Here is a 23,924-nt window from a genome sequence, read left to right on the forward strand (position 1 = left end):
GTGCGTGTATGATCGATCTGCACGTGCTTCACCCAGTCTGTCCATACATTTTGTCCCCCCATACTTCTGAATACCTTCAGTTACTAAGGAAGAAAGCACAGTTAAGCAATGCAAAATGTGGCTTAGGTGAAGCAAAACTGAAGCCAGAACTGTTAAAGAAGGTGTGGAATGCTCTCTGAGATGCGTGCAGAGATCTGCAGGCAGCTGAGAGCTCTGTGAGCCCATCCCTGCCTCCTCCACACAGCTCTGAAGCTTCCAGATGAGCAGCATCAGGCAACAGATGCCAATCCTAGACTCATAGAACCATAGAATAGCCTGGGTTGAAAGGATTACAATGATCACCTAGTTTCAACCCTCATGCTATGTGCAGGATCACCAACTAGTAGACCAAGCTGCCCAGAGCCATATCCAGCCTGGCCTGCCATGCAACGGCACGGCATGCACAAAAATACTGTAATGCTGAATCAGTTTCACACATCCACCACTGCACAGCCTGCCTGCCACTTGTCCATGGGGGGGGGGAACAAGGTGGGCCATGCCTCAGGACCCCCCAGGTCCCACAGCACATGTAGACTTCCGCACCCACGTGCTCCCTCCCCAGCAGAAACCACGCTGCAGCTCCTGCTTGTCAGCAGCAGTTTTGCCCACATGACTGCAATTACACCATGCTCCGGGATTACCTGGCTTTCCTCCGACTGCTGCAATTTGCATGACTCATTTGCGGCACGAAAACACTAAAGCTGCTTCCTTCCTATACCTTTTTACTGAATATGAGCAATTATGGGGGAATCTGAGGCCAGGGAGGGAAAGCCCTGCTTGTGCAATTACGCCTGTGGCAGAGCTGTGATCTGGGAGCTTTGGAAAGACACCAACGGAAGAACCCCCCTCCAGCTTGCTCACAGATGTGTCTGCAGCCCTGGACTGCTGGACCACGGGGAGAGGTGAGCACAGCCATAGAATTCCAGCAGCAGGAGTAGCAGGTAGGTGACGGGGTAGGAAATGTTGGGATAGGAGGGACTTTGGCCCTCTGAAGGAGGTTTATGCCGTTGCTCACATCTGCTAAATCCCATTCTGTACATCAGAACAGCTCTGCTGTGTGCTGCCGTAGGTTTTGCTCAGGACGGGAAGACTGAAAAGACTCATCCTAATGGCACAGAGGTGAATGTATGGAAATGGAGTGGGAAGGGAAGGGAGGAACAACTCCGGTCTGCGTGCCAGGCTCCCATGGGCAGAGCAGTTTGCCAATGCTGGCTCTGTTTTGTTAGCAACCTGTGAGCTGCTTTCTGCTAGGTTCAACTTTTTTTGTTGTTTGTTTTCAAACCAATTTTCAGCTCTTTTTTTTTTTTTTTTGCTTTTTTTTTTTTTTTTCTCAGCACTGCTCCTGTTTCGCACGTAGGCTGCCACAGCCAGAAATAGTCCCTGTTCCCGTTGCTAAGGTGTGCAGCCTGACACAGGGACTGATCCCGGCGTGGGTGCTGCCCTGCACCAACCCCACAGCTCAGCTAGGCATTCCTACGGGCTCAGCAAGGAGCCAACCCAAACCCAAGCAACACTGCAGCAAATGGACGTGAGGCAACTCAGCAAACATGGAATTGCTCTGCAGCGATGGGTTTTCATCAGTTATGTCACAGCAGAGATAAGGGCCAGGACATCCCTTTTCTTCCTCACTGGTGATATACAGAAAAAGTAGTTTTTCAGCAACACATAGAGCTCATGTAAGAACAACTGAAGATCACTTCAACTTTTTGAAGCACAGATTGGAAGGAGACAGGGAACACAAGCACTGTCCATCCCACCTGGAGTGAAATGTGTTTTCATTTCTAATTACTGGCTCCTTTAGCTCCCCTTCCTTTGATTTACCTTTATATTGAGTAGAAAGCTACTCCTGTCCCACTTCACAACCAGGAAAGTGAAGCAGAGAGGAGCTGGCTGAGCTCACCAGAGTGCCTAGTGCAGGGCTCAACCCAGGAGCTCATTTTCTCAGTCCATACCCAGCGCATATCTGCATGGCTGCTGCAGAATGGTTTTTGTTATGTCAAAGGTGTGAGCTTTTGCTCATTGCTCCTAAACTGCCCAGGGAAGTGATGGAATCACCATCCCTGGAGGTATTAAGAACTGTGTGGCACTGAGGGACATGGTCAGTGGTCATGGTGGGGATGGGTTGGTGGTTGGACTAGATGATCTTAAAGATCTTTTTTTGACCTTAATAGTTCTATGGTTCCATGATTCTAAATTCCCATCTAATGAGGTCCATAAATAAACAACAAAGGAGAGAGAGCGCTGGTGATGAATCCACTGCGCAGAGCTACTGAGAAGAGCAAAAGGTGAAGATGTCCCACCCAACCCATGCTGGGAGAGGATTTTCGAACCGCATCACATCCCTTCTCCTGCCCTAAAATGGGAACCAGTCCAAGGGAGAGCATCAGAATCCAACGAGGATCTCCACAGCAGTGCACTTTTCAAAGAACAGCACATACCCAGGGGTGATAAGTAGCCTCTCAACACCCAGCTCATCGCCCAGCAGTTCTCCTCTGTAAGCGTGGGTTTTGTCCTTAATCACAGACACCCTGCAGTGCCACCCACTGCACGATGCTTCAAGGGGAGTGCTGAGGACCATTAATCACTGGCTGGTATTTTGTATCCTCTAAGGAACTGAGCTCAGCTAAAACTAAGCTGCGGGTAACTTCACCGATCAGTCACAGTCTAACGATTGCCCTGCAAAAATGTTACACGTGGCTCGATGCTGCTAACAAGTGCCCTAGATCAATAGCTCTGGCAAGTGGAATTCTCTGCTTTGAAAGCTGGGGTATCCAGAGCTGAAAAAAAAAGCTTCAACCTCCAAAAGGATGAGAGTAGAGGGAGGGAGTTGGATTCAGGGAGAAAGCAAAGCCCTTCTTCTCCCACCTCCTTTGTGCAAGCGCAGAATCAAAGCTGCTGAGATGGAGGACTGGGGGTTATGCTCTCGTGGTAGAACTGGGCCTGCTCAGAGCTGCCGCTGTGCAGTGCTGTGTGAGGTGGGGGGTAGCAAAGGCAGTGCTTGGGTTAAAACCACTGCGGTAGAGCTGCAGAGTGAAGAGCTCTTTAATGCCTCCCTGTGTGTCCCTGTGCTACTTTAACCTTCTGGCCCCAAACCCCAGCAAGTGTTTGAGGATGGAACTGGATGGTCTTTAAAGTCCCTTCTGACCCAAGCTATTGCACGATCCTGTGATTCTGTGACTGCAGCTCTGCACTGGGCCATCCACTGCCAAGCTCCCTGGATAGTTGTACAGCCAGAGTCCTCAGACCAGAGCACAAATGGTGTTTTCTTTTCCCACATCTACTCAAAGTTGTGAAGGCCAACACCATCTAATGCTACTGTGGGGTACTTGTGGGCTGTGGGATAAAATGAGGGGTCACACGTATGGATAGTAGGAAAAAGTTCGAGGAAAGAGTGGTGGGTCATTGGAACAGACTGCCCAGGGAGGTGGTGCAGTCACCGTCCCTGGAGGTGTTCCAGAACCTCAGTGCATATGGCACTGAGGGACATGGTCAGTAGGTATGGTGGGGATGGACTGATGGTTGGACTGGGTGATCTTAGTGGTCTTTCCAACCTTAATGATTCTATGATTCTATGAAGCAGCTGCTTCCTGCGGTGCTGGAGACATCTTGCCTATGGTTACCCAGGGTGAGGGAGTGGAGCTGAGGCCAGCGGAGGACCCAACCCATAAAAGCCAATGCTGACAGAGCTCTTAAGGAGTACAATTTAAGCAGAGGGCCAGTATGAGGTCAGTGAGAAAAAGGCCATATCTCCTGGTGAGCTATTTAGTATGCAGAAATTAAGCACTAGCATGCTCCAGCTAACCGGTATCACAGGGCTTAAGCTGGTGTCCCCTCGAGCATCAGCATTCCTGGATCCCATTTTTATAAAGAGAGAATCTAATATGAATGTGATTGCACGGCATAGTTGTACTCGAGTGCTATCATTGTTATCAAATGCCTTCAGCCTTTGTCTAATTTCCACCCACTATTGGCAGATGTAGCTCTCCTCTCAGAAAACAAAGGGCAGCCAGCTTCAGTGGGAGCCCAGAGTGCTGTTTTCAGCCTTCTCTGTTGTGCGACGCTTGGGAAAACCAAGAGATCCCACTGCTCCCAACCACAGCAAAGCAAACAAGCTATACCTGCTTTTTCTACAGAAAATATTTATTTGAAAGAAATGAAAAGCATAACATACTTAGCTACATACATACATGTTTAGGCTACAAAGGCAGGTAATCTGTTCTCTTGTAGAACCAAGCCGACAGTTTAAAAGGAAAAGGCAGCAACTTCTTCATACCCAATGGACATGGTTGCAGGTGAACTATCAGGTGGGAATGCAGCCAGGTGACAGCGCTTATACAAAAATGGAGAGGCCACTGAGCACATACACACAGAATGAAACAGGCTTTTGGCAAAAGCATGGAGATTTCTGTGGCCAGGAGTTTACCAAGGAATTGGAGAGATGCTTCTGCACTAATATCACTGTTCTTTTTATCTAAAATAGCGTTGTTTAAGCGTTTGCACAAACTCATACAGTATCCACCTGTACAGAGGGAAAGGAAATGATCAGCTGAAACTCTTTTTCGAGGTGTCACAGGCAGAATGACTCAGAGTCACAAGGTTTTGTATCTCATGGCCCCAGGCAATGAGTTTGGCCTCTGCTTCTCTCCAAAGGGTAACATCAGGTAATTTGCCCTTCAGAAGGCCCAGCAAAACCTCACTGGAGCTGCCATGTGCTCATGCCATGGCACAGCCCTTGCAGAGGCCATGGTACTGCATGCAGTTGTACGCCAGGTCCTCCACGGGTCCCCCCAACTCTCCATCCTCCCTTTTTTTAAGGCCATTTTTAAAGGCAAATGTATAACATTAAGAAGAAACCATCTGAAAACGTAATTCTGCACTACAAAATTGCTATTTGAAGACCAGATACAGTAATGTTGGTTTTTTTTGTACCACGCTGGAGTTGTCCTGCAGATCTGCCAATCTAGGCACACACACAAAAGGACACAGTTTAACAGCTCTCAGTTGACATTTGCTAATAGGACAGAAATCATACAGCAATCCACATGACAGATTTAGACTTACAGTGTGGAATGTGGGCGGTCAGAGAAAAGCACCTGGGCTTCCTGCTGCACCAAGAGGAATGTACCTGGGGTGCTCAGGTAGATGCCTTTACAGAAGGACACTTACTACGTTAAGAAAACAACTCTGCATTTGTGTTGCTTTTTTTGTTGTTTTGTTTTTCATTGCTCACCATGCACAGACACACAAGCACTCATTCTTGCTGGCGGGGCACATGAAGAAAGCGAGATGTTGTTACTTCAGCACCAGCGGATTGGAATTGTCAGTCAACTACAAACAGTGTTCTATATTAAAAAAAAATCGACCACTGCCTCTGCTTCCCCCCTCTCCGCTCCCTTAATTACAGGCTGTTGAAGTGCAGAAGGATTTTTGCCTACAGGCTGGAAGGGAAGGTGGCATACACAGTAAAGGTCAGGTATGCATTCATTTTACACCTCATTGAAGAGCAAGGGGAAATGTAAAGAGAAATCAAGGTGGGAACTAATGGAAAAGACTATCATTGCTGATTTAAGGAATTAGGAACCAGTTTCTCTAGGAAGTCCAGCTTTCCCATGTTTTGTTCTTACCTATACAGTTCTAGCTCTTGGGGAAAAGTACAGAGATGGCTTTAGGATAGAGCAGAGACCACCAGTAATAACTTAGAGTAATACCCAAACTATTTCTGCATCACAAAAGAGGTTTTTTCCAAGATGCATTTCTTTCTATATATAAAGTCAGTTCAGGCCTGACACAATAACCACAAAAACAGATGGCAATTCCCCTCTAAATCCTGCAGTCCCCAATGGACGTTGATCTTAGCAATGCAGTGTTAACTGGGATCACAACCTTGATGCCCACTGTTGATTTGTAGACTGTAAGAAAAGTATACTCTCCTGGCCCACTGTCTGAATTCTAACCTCTTACTTATAAAGCCTTTTAGCACATGAACCAGTTCAGGCACCTCCACAACCCCCAAAGCTGCTTACACTCAACAATACACTGCAAAGCAGCAGCACCAATAGCACAATGCTGCTTGTATAGGCTACTACCACTTTCGTAGTTAAAAGTACTGACCTACTACTTCACCTTCAAAATACAAAATGTTCCCTTTCTAATTAATGACTTGAGAAAGAAATATTTTAGTCAGCCAAGTATAAAAATAATCTGTATACTTCTGTTCTTAGCTGCATGGGTTTTGTACAATGGCCTCTTGGCATTAGCTAGAATCTAGAGCCCAAATACTCAAAGGAAATCCCTCCCAACATAGTAATTAGTATCATTCATTTACTTGACCCACATTCTAAATGCACCAGACAGAACTCAGCGTTGATGCTTTGGGGATGGGGGAAGAGGTGGGAATTTCAGCAGTGAGAAAAAGAGAAGGAAAGTTTTCGGATACTTTCTCAGCCGTACATTAAAGAAATCAAGAATAAGCCTGCACTGGGATACATTGTTATACAGAGGGCTATGGAAGAGATCTCCTGCCATCATGGATCAACCTGCAGCGCCTGGAAGCAGTGAAGGAGAAGCTGTGCTGCCATCAGCCAGGAGCTGGCCTCAGAATCTCAATCTAATCCAATATTACTCCGTGCTGCTGGAAAACACTGAATGGTGAGAAGAAAGTAAAAGAAATGCAGCAAAGAACTATAAATAGCCTGGCAAATCAAACATCAAAACAAAAAACCCAACACCAACATTATCTACACACAGGTAACAAGGTTAGAATTACCACGTGCCCTGTGCTTAATTCTTCTTAAATATATATATATATAAAATAATGCCCTAATTCCTTCATAGCTTATCTCCCTAGAAGCAAAGAAGTGACAGATCTAGGCATGCTTTGACGCTATGGGCGTCAAAGTGAAGTTTACTAGCACATAACCATGATGTCAAACAGCACAAAGTTGCTGTTGAAGACTCTAAGGATTGCTTAAGTCCTCTAATGGAAGTGGATATCAGGTAGCACAAGGCCTCTGCCTGCCCTGTCCATACACACACGTCATCCCATGTCACTGACCACTGCAAAAGGCATACTGTTACACTACAGACTCAACTAATATGGCTGAGATCATTATAAACACTGGCATCCTCCCTCCCTGAACACCCCTTACTGCTCCCAACCAACGTCCTTAGCACATACAGCTTCCTCTGCAACATTTCCCCTTGGATCTCAGTGGGCCTGCCCTTGGGTCTCCCCAGCCCCCTGCTAGGGCATGGCCATCGCTCACCCCAGGGGCAGCAGGTCCTTGTCACATATCAGCCCATGGGAGGGTGATGATGGGAGATACTTGGCTCCTACTGTCTCAAAGAGAAATCTGTTCAATTAAGGTTGTTAAAGAAAAATGGTCACAAACATACCGAAGTAAAGCAAAGGATTTCCTTATTATAAAGAAATAGTATTTAATAATAAAATCCACAAACTATGTGTGTGCTAGCTCAAGAGATTCCCGAGAGTACTTAAAAATTATTTAAAGAATGAGACAGGTGAAGATTATAGAAGCATATTATTCAGCAGTTAAAATCAATGTTGCCAGACTGATTCAGATGAATTAGTTCAGCAGGGTCTGACCCTGAATATGACCAATTTAAAATGTTTCAGATGAAAACATGATTATCTCCTGTTAAGATTTGAATTGATAGGTCCAAATTAAGCAAGTAAGAAGGCAAAGCATCAATAGGGTTTACTGAAGGAGGTCTCAGAGAAGGAGTTTACTTGGGTATTGCAAAATTGTCTCTTCCAAGTACTGGGAAAAAATTCAATTTTTACTTCATTACAATGAAGTCAGCAGTATCTGCAATGAGAGGTGATCCATTTAGCTGGCAGTGGGCACAAGCTCAGGCAGCTTGGCCTTCTGTTTATGCACAGTGCAAACTGCAACCCGATTAAAAGCAACGCTGTGCTTGACAGTTTGATGCCCCTTTTGCAGAAGCCTCAAGTATTCAGTTTCACTCAGAAGTGGCAAACCGTGGGTGCTCTGAAACCAAAATACCACTTACAGAACATTCTAAGCTACGACCTTGCCCACTTATGTAGGTCTGCTATAACATAGCGAAACGGTCAGTCCCAGCTTTCTCCTGACACTCCTATGAGGGTGCTGAGACACTGGCACAGGTTGCCCAGTGATGATGTGAATGCCCCCTCCGACCTCTGAGACAACATAGCTGTCCTGCTTAGATTAATGCTATTTCAAGGAGCACTATTTAAAATAATGTAGGCTAATGGAGGCATTCAAGGCCAGGCTGGATGAGGCTCTGAGCAACCTGGTCTAGAGGGAGGTGTCCCTGCCTATAGCAGGGAGGTGGAACTACATGATCTTAAAGGTCCTTTCCAACCCAAACCATTCCATGATTCTGTGACTCTTTGCTGACCTCATGTGGCTGAAATACACAGCCATCTCCCTTGTGATGTTGTCAGTGACACCAATTAGTAGTGTTTGCTATTTAGGTGAAGCCTGGCTTCAAAAAAACATCCAAAAGCCATTGTGGGGTACTAGAATGATGTGGAGGACTGAACAGGATAGTTGTGAAGGGAAAGAAGCTCTAAAGGTTCACTGATCCATGCCGAGAAGGGAATTCTTGCAAAATGGTCTAAGACAGCATTCTTCTCTCATTTCTACCAAAGGTAAATTAGTAAAAAGGCACTTGCATAGATGAATAGGACATAAAGTAAAAGTACATCCGTACGCCAACACTCACTATCAGCTCATAGAGTCACGCATACATTTCATTCTCACTATGGTGAAATACCTTCTGAAAATGGCCCGGGGGGAAAAAGGGGAGGGCAAACCAAAGCCCACTGCTGTCCACCAAATTCTTTCCATTTCTTTCTTTGAGCTTTGAGTTAGGCCTAAGAGCAGATAGCAAATAGGACACTAAAGAAAGAAAGTCTGAAGAGAATGAAGAACAAGAAAGGAGCAGGTGTGGCAGCTGCTACAATAAAATACAAATCCAATATTTTACAAAATAGAATACTTGCAGGAAATAACTACTGTACATAGTAAAAAATTACTTGTAAGGCTAAGTTAGTTAGTTTTTCCCTTATTTATCACAAGGGGAAAAAAATAGAGCTACAAAATTGTTTTGTTGTTTCTTTTTTTAAATTGACTTATGTTAAACTGTAAAATAGCTATGCTAGCCTGCTGAACTAAGATTTTTCACATTAAATTCATCCTCAATGAAGTCTGAGTAACATTCTGTAGCAATAAGAGCAATCCCAAATCATGAGCTAGAATTGGCTGTGCCAATCCAAGGACAAATTCCAAGAAGCACAACTCAGACAAAGGCATGAGAAAGGCAATAGAAGGACAAGTCTTAGGCAACAGCTACATGGGAGAAGAAGGAAACACGGCAAAGTAAAAAGTGGACTGGACTAGGATCAGATTTGAATATGGTTCTTTAGTTCATCCACTACACTTTGGGGCAGTCACTTCACCTCCCTGTGTGCCTGCCTCATTCCTTTTTTGCCTTGTCTGCTGCCTACATACCAACTCCTCAGGTCAGGGACTTGCTGTATGTTAGCACAGCATCTAACCGCCTCCAGGCCTGAATTGTATGCATTTTATTTGGCTAAACAGTTGATCTAAGATCTCATCTCTGGAAAAGGACACATGAAGAAGAGGAGGCCTACGACTATTTTAAGGCAATTCAAGCTTAGAGGGAAGGAATGGGATGCTCTGTGATATTTGTATGTCCAATTTCAGAGCTTGCCAAGATGACTTGCAGGGTTAGGGGAGGTTAATCCAATATAAGTCCTCGAACAAAATCTTGCAAAGCTAATAAATACTATTTACAACAGTAACAGGAAAATGGCAAAAAAAAAAAAAAAAAAAAAAGGAGAACACAACAAGACTTGGTCTACACGAAAAATTCCATCAATGCAACTAGAAGCCAATAAATAAAATCCATACGGTCCTCTCAGGAGGCACTTCTGGTTTAAGACTTAACATTGATTTAGTTTATTGGGAAGGAATTGATCTGAACTAAACAGATTAGCCTTCAGCAGACTAAGGAACATCCACCCAAAACACTGCCTGAAGTTAACAAAACCTGCTTTCTAAACAAAATCAGTTAAATTACTCCATTTGTCCCAGACATTGTGACAAGACAGTGATGGATCTTCGCTTGAATTCCATAAGGGTAGAAGAAGTAGGGATACCTACCACGTTTGCTTCCAGTGCAAACAGAAACCTGTTACATTAAATGACATAGGGGCTGGTGAGGAGAAGAGACAAAGATGTAGGGGAGGATGATTCAGCACCGTCACTGTCCATACCTCTCCTGCCTGTGCTGTTAACAAAATAGTATTGGGGCCCATTCTTGTGCTTTCAAAGGCAGATGAAACATATGCTTCTCACTCCTCCAAAAAAGGCTCAAGTTCTACAGACCAGTGAGCATAGAACCGTGACTAAAGTTGAGCAGCATCACACTGCCTCTCCTATTTCTCTTAATTGCCTTCTCCAAAGAAACCCATCAACCACTTGCTCCCATCAGTTTTGCATATTCCACTCTTCTACCCAATGACTTTATGCACAGATGATGATGTATACATGCAAGCACTGGCACACATACACAGATCGATCATCAGCACACTGCTGGTATCATCTGCAATCATAATAATTCAACCCTGCCCTTGTATTACCAGACAGGAAAGAAATAAAAGCAAATATAGGGATTGTGTGAAGTAAGGAAGGGAGTCACAAGACAAGAGATTCCATCTGCAGTCACAGTCTCACCAGTCAATGCAGAATTTGGTCAACTCCCTCTTTTGTGCTTTGGTTCACTAAGGATGACAAGTCAGGGGGACTTTGGTTGAAAGTATCTGGGAAAGAGGGAAGTCAAGAAAAAAGGCCTTTTTATTTTTAAGAGGTGGCATTGACTCTTCTATCTATTTCAATTATCTTCAGTGTTTCATTTCCTTCAATTTCAGAGTTGACTCTGTAGGGAAAAAAAAAGCAACAACAAAGGTTAACACTAACAGTCATATTTAAAAGTGCACATTCTGCTCAAATTGGCTAATGCAAAAAAAGGCACTCAGCATTTTAACAGGCACTTGTCAGTTGGATATGATAACACACTGAATTAGTCATCTCTTTGGCCCTGGTATAACTCTGATACAAGTGTTCAGAAGGCATTCTTAGGATGACATCACTCAACTTAGACCTCTGAAAAGCACTCCTCTAAACACAATCCAACTGTTTGGTGTGTTTGCTATTGCTTGTTAGCAGAGACCAAGACCTGAGGCAATAGAACGGTAGCAGGACAAGTAAAGGTACAGTGGAAGAAAAACCATACTCATATATTTAACCAGTGAATCTTTCTTTGCAGAGGACCCAAATATAAATTCATGATAAAAAAAAAAAAATTATGAAAGAATTTCATGTTAAGTAGTTCAGATAACCTGACAAGTTTTCTTTTTTCTAAGTCAAATCCTGCTAACTTTCCACAGCATGCATTAGTAAGATTGCTGCTGTGGGAAGTTTAAGCTCTTCACACCCTAACTTCTTACAAAGCCCCATGAGTCACAGCCTCACACTTCCACCCGAATGGCAAAAGCTTACTCCTTTAGGGGACGTGCACGTAAGTGCTTAAAGAAGTGGAGGAGGCAAAACTAACAGGCTTATAGGGGCTACCACTGAGTTCAGTAGCTTTGTTACTAGAGTATTATACATACACATTTTCACTTCTCCAAAAGAGGGTGACAGTATCTTTGCCTATAAGCTCCTCAGACAGAGGCCAAACTGCTACTTCCAGTTGCACTGTGCCCAGAACAGCACCATCTTACTGCTGGCCTCCATGACAGAGACTTCAAACACCTGTCTCACTCACAAGCAGTCCACCACGCACTCACCTGTGCTGCTGCAAGCCCAGCAGCACTGATTTCTCTAGCCGTGTCTCGTTGGCTATTGTGAACTCCATGATATCATCCCTCTGCATCACTGGCACAGCTTCCAGAGCTAGCGCCGCATACTTGCTGCTGTCTGCATGCCTGTCGTTTCGATCTGCAGATGAGATCGGGCTCGACGACTCCTCCAGTTGGTGAGGCTCTTCATAAATTAGCAGACTCCGTGACCTCACTGGATGCAAAGACAGAAGGCAAAACCGAGATGAGCAACAGGTTGGGCAAAGAGTGCAGCCCTGATCATCTCAGGAAATCATCAGAGCAGAACTAGAGCTGCAAAGGTCTTTTCGTCACAATTAATTGGTGGTTTGATAGCTGTGGGAAGACACTGCAGCAATGGTTCAGTAGGGATCAAAAAAGTTCTGAACTCTTCAGAGAACAAGAGCTAAATGAAGTAATCACTTTAATAATATTTAATGCTACCACTTCTTAACTGCTACATACTACTAAGCTTCCCATTCAGTCCTTAGACACTCAGATAACACTGGCACAGGAAATAACAGCTGATAGTTGCACTTACTGACAGTAGCAAGGATGTAGCAAGGAGCAGAAATCAAGCTCTCCTGCTACCTTTTACCTTTAAAGACTAGTTCTTTAGTTCCTCAAACAGAAACAGACAGGCTTCAAACTGAAGTACAAAGCCAACTGGGGGGGGGGAAGGCTTTTCTGATCTTTATTAAGTTCAATGCCATCAGCATAACTTGCCAAGATATCATCTGAAAACCACAAGTATATCAACGTACAGCCACCTAAGTAGCAGAAGAGCAAGAGGTGCTTGGGGAGGGCTTTGGGGATGTGGGTGAAAATCAAGTGCTGAAGAGCAACTAAACAAGAAACAAGACATTGGTGGTGGTCACTTACCAATGGAGTCTGTGTAGGACTCTGGTGAGGAATGCTGCCTGGGCAACACCATCTTTGTAGCCGAAGGATATGGTCCATAGCTCTGAGAAAAGCTGCCAAAAACAACTGCAAAGCACAGCACCACCATCTGGCACAGGGAAAAAGAGAAAGAGGTTAGGTAATCATGGAGGTTGGAAAAGACCACTAGGATCCATCCATCAGCCCATCCCCACCATGCCTGCTAAATCAGGTCCCTCAGTGCCACATCTGCATCAAAACAAAAAAGTGACACAAAGCAGATCTGATACGTTATCAAAACAAGTGACTTGAGGCTATTTTTGTCACTACCTACAGCACCTTTTAGCAAAGGCACAGATACAAGAACAAATTCTGTGCTTTAATGCTGGAGTTTGTTTTCAGTGTCTGACACCATTTTGGCCTCTTGCCTTATTTTTTCCCAAAGCTGAAAAGCAGACACAACTGGCATGTGTGTTTTACAGATACTGTTGGGAATTTCCAAGGTTATTTCTGCTGCTGGCCCCAGTCTTGCTTGAAAGTGACAGAGAGGCTGGCAGCCGATGAGAACAGCAAAGGCCCTGAATATAATTTCCATCAATTTATAGCACTAGCATAAAGGGAACTTGTTGGCTGGGTGTAAGGAAGGAAGAGCTTCATTCTAACCCTCTTCTTATCCTGACAGACATTACTGAAATAGAGCAGACTTAGATTTACAGCCTTAGTCATATTTTTATTCAGATTTAAAAGTTTATTTTTCCTGGTATCTAAAATCTGAAAATCAAAGGGCACCCTCATTTTCATTTTACAGCACTAGACACCATTTCTAACATTAAAAAAAATGTAGGAAATAATAAAACAGGTCACCCAGATGAGCAGAGCTGCTTCCTTTAGCACTGCAGCAGCCCAGCAAAAACACGGGCACAGTCTCCAACAGAATGTAATGCCTTTCCTTCACCAGTCAGAAGTCCCACCTCCCTCAGAATGAATTGTTAAACTATCAAGAGAAATATCCCAACCTGAGAATTTGTAAGCGAGGGGCTTAGCAGAACAGGAGCTGTGCTTTTGAACAGTGGAAAGAGAACCTCACTCCTCTACAATCCCCAGCTTTAGAGAGTACTCACCATAAGACAGGTCCCTGTCTGTGTGCTAGCTGCCTTACATGAACGGGACACCTTCCCAGCAACCATGGCCTGGAGTCTCTGCAGCTGCTGCAGAAGTGTTCTGGAAAGCAAAGACAACAGATGTGAGCATCAGATGTCCTGATCTACTTGTTTTTGCTTCAAATTCTACACCCGGCAATAATACTTTTAGCAGTTACAATAAGATACAGATGACTAAAGTCCTCCCCTTGAAATTAGAAGTAAGGAATGAGTTTAATTTTTACAAAATTCTTGCATGGATTAGCAATGGATCTTTCAAAAAGATCTTTTGCTTTTCCCTCAGCTGAAATCCCTGAACAATGACTTCTTTACCTTATTCAGAAAGTTCTTACAAATAAAAAAACTATTTTCAGACTTTCTCTAGGAAATTCTAGTACATGTGTGAACAACAGGGATTGCTCTATGTGCAAGTGAGTGACTCCTTATACAGCCTCATTCTGTATCATGAACTGAGCAGGAGTTTCACAGTTACTTGAAATGGTGCAAGAGCAATTTCTAATTGCTGTTACTGGTGGTAGAAGTACACTGTTACACCCTTTTTCTGAAAACTCACTGTATGGTGAATTGGACCTTTTTTAAAGAAAGGGATTTAAAGCACAGACTTAATTTCCCATAAATGCATTTGCTAAATAAAGTACTTCACTGCTATTTGCTAAATCCTCCAGGAGTTTACAAAACCACAGTGGCTTGAAGCAGCTACTCTGACCGTGCCTTTCAGAGGTAACAACCACACTAGTAATTCTCTTCTGGTTTGAGTCAACTGTTATGGACCAGGAGGGTATTCTTCTGCCTCAATTGCTGATTTTCTTTTGCTATAGCATCATCAATGGCTACAGTCAGGATATTATCATTTAATTGGGAGATGATCCCAAAGAATAACCGGCATTGGGTTTTCATGAGTTTCCGTTTTACTTTCATTTGAACTTTCTACAACAGAGAAGGAATAACCCAAACACCTGTCCTCGATACAGTCAAATATCGTGCAATGTTACATCAAGACGTTGACTTTGCTGTTTCCAATTCTACTTTTTGCTTCTTATGTAAGCCTCACTATTTCTGAGGGTAACCCCCATAAAACTCCAGGCAACAATTTTGGAGACCATGACGCCAAATACTAGAACAAGAGGCAAGGTTAGGATGTCAGAGAAAATAGAAGGAATATTTTAAGATCAAACTTGCTAAAAGCTAATTGTAGGACAGACCCAGAGGTGCCTTTATGGCTCAATATACACTTGTCTTCCTATTATTATAGACCTTTTTTAATCATCAATGACCATTGCTAATTAGAGTTTAATGTATTCAAGGACTTCAGGATTGCATTTTGAAATGAGCACAAGGCATGCTCACAGCACAGATTTATCTGGGCCAGCAGATCCGTTCCAGCTTATTAAGGAAGGATGTATTGCATGCTCTTGAGAACCCAGTTTATTCTGCAGGTAGGTATTAAAAAAAAAGAAATTGATGTGTCTAATTAAGTCCTTCATTCACTGCTATAGACCACAGACAAATTAAGAGATGAAAACAACATCCATCATGTCAATGAGACCATTCTAACACCCTTCTCTTTGCTAACATCTCTTGGAAGTCTCTCCCTCCTACCCACTTCACTGCTCAGGGATCACACAGATTTACATACAGAGGATATCTCATTTTATGGCACAGTACACACTGCATACAGTATTCCCACCATATGCCACGTTACATAGCAATGCTAGCTATGTGTTGTCATTTCCATGCTGTTATGGAAGACTAAATACCCCCCAAACCATTACAGGCCTGATCAGTGCTGAGCCAGCAGTGTGCCCAGGAGGCCAAGAAGGCCAATGGCATCCTGGTTTGCATCAGAAATGGTGTTGCCAGCAGGAACAGGGCAGTGATTGTCCCCCTGTACTCAGCTCTGGTGAGGCCACACTTTGAGTACTGTGCCCAGTTTTGGGCCCCTCACTGCAAGAAAGACATTGAGGCCCTGGAGCGTGTTCAAAGAAGGGCAACAAGGCTGGTGAGGGGTCTGGAACACAGGGCTTATGAGGAGCAGCTGAAGGAGCTGGGAATGTTCAGTCTGGAGGAGGCTCAGGGGAGACTTCATTGCTCTCTATAACTACCTGAAGGGAGGTTGTAGTGAGCTGAGGCTCTTTGTCTTCTCTCATGTAACCAGGGATAGAACTAGAGGGAATGGCTTCAAGCTGCATCAGGGGAGATTTAGGCTGGACATTAGGAAATACTGCTTCTCTGAAAGAGTGGTCAGGTGCTGGAATGGGCTGCCCAGGGAGGTGGTGGAGTCACCAACCCTGGAAGTGTTCAAGGAACATTGGGATGTTGTATTGAGGGACATGGTTTAGTGAGAACTATTGTGATAGGTGGATGGTTGGACTGGATGACCTTGTAGGTCTTTTCCAATGTTGGTGTTTCTGTGATTCTGTGATCATTGGGGTTGACAGAGAGGAGCTGTGTGGCATGAGAAGGAAGGAGCTCCCTCCTCGGCTTGGGGGCTGCAAACTTGAAAAGTTGATCACTCTTGCCACTTTTTGTGGAGTCATAAGGAAGAAAACAGCTAATGGATGGTGAGAATATCAATAGAGAGAACATGTAATTTTGCTCATCTCTGCTATTTTGAGTCCCATTAAAAAGTCCTGTTGGGAAGAGTGGACCCAGAGCACTGATTCCAAAAGGTTCATTTTGAAAAACATAATTTTGCAGGTATTCATAAAAGATACATCTCTCACCTTTCTGACCAACTACATTCAAATAAAATGTTTTTCTCTGCCAAGTTGCTTGAACAGAGCTTCTGTGATCTTCTCAGCAGACACAGGCTCAGTGGTTGGAGATGACAGGCTACAGGGGCATTTTTCAAACTAGTAGCAAAAGCTGATGTGAGAGCAAGAAGCAAGTTGATTTGCTCAGATATTTATTATATGATGGCAGTTTACACTGCCATCATCAAAATGAGAGCATTCTTTTTCTATATGAAGAGGAAATTCTGGAAGATTGGATTACAAGGTGAAGAGCTCTTTCCCACACGCACGCTGCTTTCATTGCTAGTGGATGACTGCAGGAATGATCTGGACTAAGAAGAGAAGGTAAGGAACAGTTCTCTGGAGCAGTTCTCTGCACTGAAGAACAGTATCAGTAGAAAGACCAAGATGCTCTTATTGAAACACACTGCCAGTGGCTAAATCCTAGCAAGAGAAAATGCAATCCCAAAGCAGCATGCATAAGGGGCTTTGTACCTACAGGGATTATTTTCACTATGTCTGACACATTTCCCAGTGATATTCAATTAGAGGGTCACTTCCCCAGGAGGTGTGAACGTGCTTTCGCGCTTTTCCCTGCCAAGAGAAGCACCTCATAGGAAAGCTGTAAAATAACTGAAGACTCCTGCTTTCTTTTCCAGCACTCCCGGCAAATCCACTCTGCCCATGATGTCTTATTTTCATGTGTGCATTCACAAAATCCTCTCTAAAAGGACACTTTTCACTACCAGAATAAGGAACAAGTCAAGGCTTCCCCTTTGCTTCCAGTGATGTTTTCAGTCAGCAGAGAAAATTTGTCACCACAGGACCTAGTCACCTGGAAGGCTTCCTCAATATAGTATTCCTCAAAGCAGTATTTTGAGGAAAAAAACTTAGCTTTGATTTTAAACGGAGAAAAAATGTTCTCTTTTCTTTCAGCTTTACACATAATTACTCCTCTGCCTGTCCTATAAAGGCAAGGTTCTCATTGCAAAATCAGAGTACTCCAAAGCAAAACAAATAAATCCACTAATTTTCTCACTTGAATTATAAACATGAAAACCCACTATTTTTTTTCATCAGACACTTCAGCATAAAAACATTGTCCTGATGCTTGAAAAACAAGAAGTTGCTCCAGAGCTGCCAACCTTGGTCAGCTGTTATGAAGGTGGTATGAAGTGCAAGATGTCTCATTGTAACTTAAATCCAGATCCTTCTCTTCTTGAAGAAGATTTGTCAAATAGGCTTATCAGCTTCAAATGAAGGAACAGCCATGTAAACCAGTGAAGTCTGGCAGTTTTGGTGCTGACAAACCCTTGTGGATCAGACTGATACAATATTCAGTTTGACTGGGAGTTACAACAATGGCTTAAGCAGGAGCAGAAACACTGCAAAACCATGCCAATTGTATTTATAAAGCCACTGCCTTTGAGATACTTGTCAGAGTGGATATCTGCACAACTTACTAGTCATTACTTCACCAGAGCAACTCTAGCATCTACCTGCATGCATTATTCATGCGTTTCAACAATATTTACACTCTCAATCACATGCTAATTCCTATTTTTACCTATTTCTTCCTACCAAAAGAAAAGTGGCCATCAGTATATTTATAACTCCAGATTTAATAGAAGTGAAAAACAAAGGTACTTCTCATACATCACACACACAATACCTGGTGTTTCAATACTGTCTTTAGCCCAAATAGTCATTGCTCCCAGCTGGACAACACTGGTGTCATAGAGCACAATCAAAGCCTAGACTAATGGCAGTTTCTGTGAAGTCCCAGTGTCACCAGACGAATGGATCAAGCCTTCTTGGCAAGGGAGACAAGTCAGTTCAAGTCTTGATGCCAGCTTTTTTTCACACCCTTCTAAGACAGCAGTGCCCCAAAGCCAATAAGATCCTGACTCACTTGTGGCTACAAGACATAACAAACACACATGTAATAATGTGTTCCTGTAGTTTTGAGAAAACTCCTTAGGAAGAAACTTGGATGGGTTTCTTGTAAGAGACTGAGTCACTTAAATTAGGAGAGGAAACATATGCTAGTGTTCTAATCCTGAAGAAGCCAAAAATGTTGCAGGCACCCACTCACATTAATGAGAATTAAAAACTCCCCTGCATCTTGATCCCCAGACTCCTGCCTTCCTTTTAAGATATATGAAAGGCAAAGAAGATACTTTTGGATGCAATTTTTTTGGACCACATTTGCACCTTTTACATCAAATCTTTTCAGATCCAGAATTTCAGGCTAAGGCAGTCTCTCAGGGAAGGTTCTTCCAAAATTTTTCATGTTACTCTTTTAGCAGAAGAAATTGCAGTGCTTCCATGGTTTGGAGCCAGACTTCAAGACGTAAGTAGGGTTTCCCTGAGGTCCTAGGTATGTATCAGTGTAAAATTTGTTCTATATATAGAATAACAACATGCTCTGAAATACTGGTTGCAGATACAGAAGGAAAACTCTGCTGCTTAATTTATACTTATTATACTTATATATATACTTATTATATATATTATTATAATATATATTTATTATTTACTTAATATATTTAGGGCATTGCCTGTCAGTTCCTCTCAGCTCCAGCCAGACTATAAGAACACAACACTGACTGCACATACATGTGCATAAACTTTTAAGTGAGCAGCTACAGCTCAATTTTCCAACAACATTGAAAAAAAAAACCAACAGTACAACAACTTTGGCTTCATCCACACTGAATGTATGAGCATTTCCATATGTAATCAGTGTTATTTTCCTGTTATCTTTCTCAAGTCTTCCGATTTTCTGCAAATAAAAAGCAGCTATAAGGCTTGTAGATCTACTTTTAAATGAAGCCTTAAAAGAAGTCTTCATTTTTTTTACTGCATTAAATGCTCAAAGCTGCAGCTGAAGTCAACTGGGTCCATGCTTTGGGCATATTAAGTAAGTTATATGTGTGCATGACTGTGTGCTAGGAACTTAGAAAAACAAGGTCCTAAGTGTTTAAATTTGAGCATCCAAGAATAAACTGACACAGCACAATGTGACCTTCACTTCTTCACGAGCTTTGATCCCTGCCTAAGTACGAGATGGAAGCACCAGTCACAGGATGCTGAAACATTTGCATAGCTTCTGAATGACACATCAATGCTCTGTACCAATGAGGAAACCAGTCATTTTGAATTCACTGTAGAAAGCAACTGACGCACATCAAAAAAGGGTCTGGAACCATTCTCTGAACAAGTTAACACAGCCACAAACTAAACCAGAAAAAGTGGCTCTTTGGGGTGAGATCTCCAAAGCAAAACAAACCAATCCAAACAAAAACAAAACAAAACACGACAATTAGGTGTTACATAATTCAGGTTTGATGAAAGCAGGAACTTCAACAAATTTTTCAGTACTCAAATTTGCAGCCTTAGCAGTTTTTAGGTACAGTTTGTATCTAAATATCAAACCAGCATCACCGTGAGATACAAGAATTTTTGTGCACAGAGTCAGGAACAACTGCTTCTCTGCAGGACACTGCAGATTACTTTTGGTGCTCTTGCATAGGAAAGTAAACGATATAACTCATTGCATACGTTCTGAGTATGAGGGATAATATCACACAGACAGCTAAATAATTTTAAAGCAGTTAGCATTAGGCTATGAAGATAATAAAATAACAAAGAAGATGCTCAAGGCCCTGCCTAAAAAACTGAGAAATATTAACAGAGCAGTTCTCATGACTGTATCTTCACCTGCTCAAGAGATGTAAAAAGTTGACCAAATTTAGCCAAACTGAGGAGAAAATTTCAGGCTTGAGAACAGGTTTTCCCCGAGTGGTCATTCACAGCTGCACTCTTCCTTATAGCAGTTGTTTTCAGTACCTCCTGCAACAGATTCTGAGAGAGACAACTCTACTCAACACCTACAGAACAACTCCTAGCTCTTTTACATAAAGCCCTGCAGGAAGATACAGAAGGGACAGAAATGGATTGGCTCCCTTCAAACAAGCAGCAGATGTCTGTATGCATGAGCAGTGTGTGGGAGACACTCTCTAGCAAATTACAGTGCTAGAGGGTCTCGCTCCATGAAATTAGAGATCGGATCCAGAGATTAGAAACAACACATGCCACTCAATTAGCAATACATTGGCTGCCAGATAACCTTTAGGGCTATTTTTCATGATTGTGGGTCTTATCTATAAAATCCAGCTTTCTCCCACACTTCACTGCTACCATCATGTTCAGTGGCTGTATGCGACCATCATTTCAAATGCCTCTAAGCAAAAGGTATTAACAGTGGGCTCATCTAGTATCTACTCATTGGAATTTGTGTTCATTAGAGAACACACTGAGCACAAGCCATGACTAACACTCCACTCTTGGCTAATATCCAATTCAAAGCTCAGCTATAGATAATTTTCTGCTATACATCTTTTGAAAAAGTTACCACTGAGACACCACTTTCTTCAGAAATGAAGAAATGAGAAACTGATTATCCTCACAAAGGAAGTTGTATTTCCTAAAGTGAAAGATATTAATGGTGTGTCAGATGATCAGAACAGCGTTCAACAATTGCAGTGATATCTAACAGTCCAGAATAAACTAACATTGACTCAGAGCAACTAAGCAACTAAGGTCTCAAAGTGTCATGTTCCAGGTCAAGGCCTTCTGTCAAAGCAGACTTTCACTGACAAAAGACAATTTGGAGAGTTGCACTTTTTTGTTTGTTATCAGTAACCATGTTTCCTTGTGTAAAAGAAGAACACAAAGAAGGGTAATAAAAGGGAAACACACCACAGGCTAGGAAGACAGTTTAAGAGCTGACATCAAAGCCCCTATGTCTTACATCTCACTGCACAGTCACAATAACCACTCTCCATCATCTTTCTTTGATATTAACCAGATCAGATACAGCTATTCTTCACATTTCAATGTGTCTTAATTTCTGGATTTAACTTTTTTACTGTCATGCTCATCTAATTTTTATTTTTTTTCTATTCCCTTCATACTGTACCTGTTAGTACTTTCCAGGACTTCAACCTTCTTACGTAGCTCGCTGTTTTCATTTGAACAGTTCTCAACTCTGGAGACAACACAAGGAAAGATTAATAAATGTCTGTTTTTTACATTCAAAAACTTGTAAAACAACCCAAATCTACTTTCACAGTGAGCTCTATGATTTTTCCTATACCTAATGAAAAAGCTACGCCAACTAAATTCAGTCATAATATTAAATCCTGCTTCATGGTGTTGCAGGCACTGCAATAGATGCTACTAGCTATAGAACATCTGTCTATGCTGGTCAACTATACCCCACTAGGTCCAGTTTATTCAGGGTGGTCTGTAACAATTTTTTAGTCCTTGAAATAGCAATAAGGAAGACCCTGCTATGACTTTCTCTGCGCATCAGACCACAAGACAGATACTTTAAATGTTACTGAATATGCTCTGATTATGTTGTTAGCAATTACTTTGTGCAAGAGTGTTCTATGTGTGCATTTCATTGTTAGGTACCACACTAAGTAATTCAACAAATGCCATGCTTCTGAAATCACATCCTTGACTTTCATGCTTACAGAGGCTAATAAGCCAGAAGATTTATTTCCAAAAGAACACTCGTTTCTTCACTGTTCCAGGAAACCCACCTAAACTAAAGGATATTATCATATGACCTGCTACACAAGAAGTTAAAATAAAAATATGGAACTCCTGTAAGACACGTATGACCACCTTGAGTAGCTATGTAAGGAAAAAGGGAAAGGGAAATGCTTCCCAGTCTGCACAAATATGCTAGAATTTCACACGAGTCTGACTCTGAGAAACCAAGGCTCATCCATAAAGACATTTGAACAAAAGGAAATTACCTTGAGGGTATCACAAAAAATCATGCATGGGTTTTAGTAGATCCATCTGGTGAAGTGCATAAGAAAAATACCAAACATTTCTTTCTTACAAGAAAGATTAAACTGGGATATAAATCACTAACCTCAGTTAGTGATTTACAGTGATTTAAGGATTGGCCTTTTCCTGCTAAAGGAAGGCAATTAGTTACATGTTCTTTCTCCGAGCCCTGCTTATTCTCCCAGGAAGTCTTGGCTCACTTACTTCCTATTTCTGTCTACATCTGTACCAGAAGATAGACTATATTCACCCTAACCCTACTTTTCCATGGGCAATGCCTATCCACTAGACTAGCACATTTGCCCGAGTGGAAGGCTAATAGTAGATAGGTCTTGTCTTCCTTGAGGTTTAAGGTATTTGCCAGCACATTAGCTTTGTGTTGGTGGCAGGCATAGCCATCAACATGCACCACCTTGTATGCAGCATCTCAGCAAAAGTACAAGCAGACTAAAGAAGGGCCTTTTCTCAGTCACAACCACGAGATGGCAGCTGGAACTTTTGCACAAAACAGTCCCAGCATCAACAGTCCCAGCATGGATCCCGTCCCATTTCAGCAAACAGTGCTATTGGCCCATTTGAAACAGGAAGGGGGCTGGCTTACTTTTTTTCCAGGCTGTCCATGTATTCTTTCTTTTTTCTTCTACTTTCCTGGGCAGAGATCTAAGGAAAAGGGAAGCAAAACACCAAATATTTGAAAAGAAAAAAAAAAAAAAGCAGCAAAGATGAATTAATAAACTAGTAAAAAGGCCTGACATTATTAGATTCAAGCTTCAGTGCTATTCTCATTCCTATTCTTGGCAAGCAAGGCACTGTCTTGGTCCATTTCCACATCCTGAAGCAAGACAGCTCCTCTCAGTAGTACAAAAAGATCACTCGCTGCTCTTAGAAAATTAACCTTAAAAAGCAAATCAGATTCATCTGCAGAGAATATCCTAGCACAAATACTAAAAGACAATGCCAGGAAAAAGTCTTGCTTCTGGTCAAAGAAAAACCCATGCATATGCTGGAAAGCAGTTTTGCAGAAAAAGACTTGGGGATTCTGACAGACAATAGTGAAACATAAGTCAGCAATACGCCCCCATAAAAAAGAATGTCAACCAGAGCTGAGCTATGTTACAAGAGTGTAGCCAGTAGATTATAAGAAGTATCTCTTCCCATCTACTCAGCACCTGCAAGACCACAGTTGAGAACTACATGAAGTTTGGGACCTTGAAATAAATACTTCAGACATATTGGAGCAAGTCCAGAGGACAGCTTCTGCTACAATAACTATGCTGGAGCACATGGTGTATCAACAGAGGCAAAGAAATCTGGGTTTGTTCAGATTTT

At 42.5% G+C, this 23,924-nt stretch overlaps 1 protein-coding gene across 2 annotated transcripts in view; it reads right to left on the reverse strand.

The window, feature by feature from the left end:
- Positions 1 to 4,158: 4,158 nt before the first annotated feature.
- Positions 4,159 to 23,924, reverse strand: part of CREB3L2 (cAMP responsive element binding protein 3 like 2) — a 78,964-nt gene continuing 59,198 nt past the window's right edge. For both annotated transcript variants that reach the window (XM_052667903.1, XM_052667902.1), the window contains exons 7-12: positions 23,197 to 23,255; positions 21,709 to 21,777; positions 13,954 to 14,053; positions 12,836 to 12,962; positions 11,924 to 12,149; positions 4,159 to 11,010 (exon numbers count right to left, since the gene is read on the reverse strand). In XM_052667903.1, coding sequence (XP_052523863.1) covers positions 10,935 to 11,010; positions 11,924 to 12,149; positions 12,836 to 12,962; positions 13,954 to 14,053; positions 21,709 to 21,777; positions 23,197 to 23,255 — 657 coding nt within the window. In that variant the 3' untranslated portion in view covers positions 4,159 to 10,934. The remainder of the gene's footprint in view (positions 11,011 to 11,923; positions 12,150 to 12,835; positions 12,963 to 13,953; positions 14,054 to 21,708; positions 21,778 to 23,196; positions 23,256 to 23,924) is intronic.

The sequence above is a fragment of the Tympanuchus pallidicinctus genome, unplaced genomic scaffold (assembly GCF_026119805.1).
Source record: "Tympanuchus pallidicinctus isolate F22 unplaced genomic scaffold, pur_lepc_1.0 scaffold8, whole genome shotgun sequence".
Classification (NCBI taxonomy): Eukaryota; Metazoa; Chordata; class Aves; order Galliformes; family Phasianidae; genus Tympanuchus; species Tympanuchus pallidicinctus.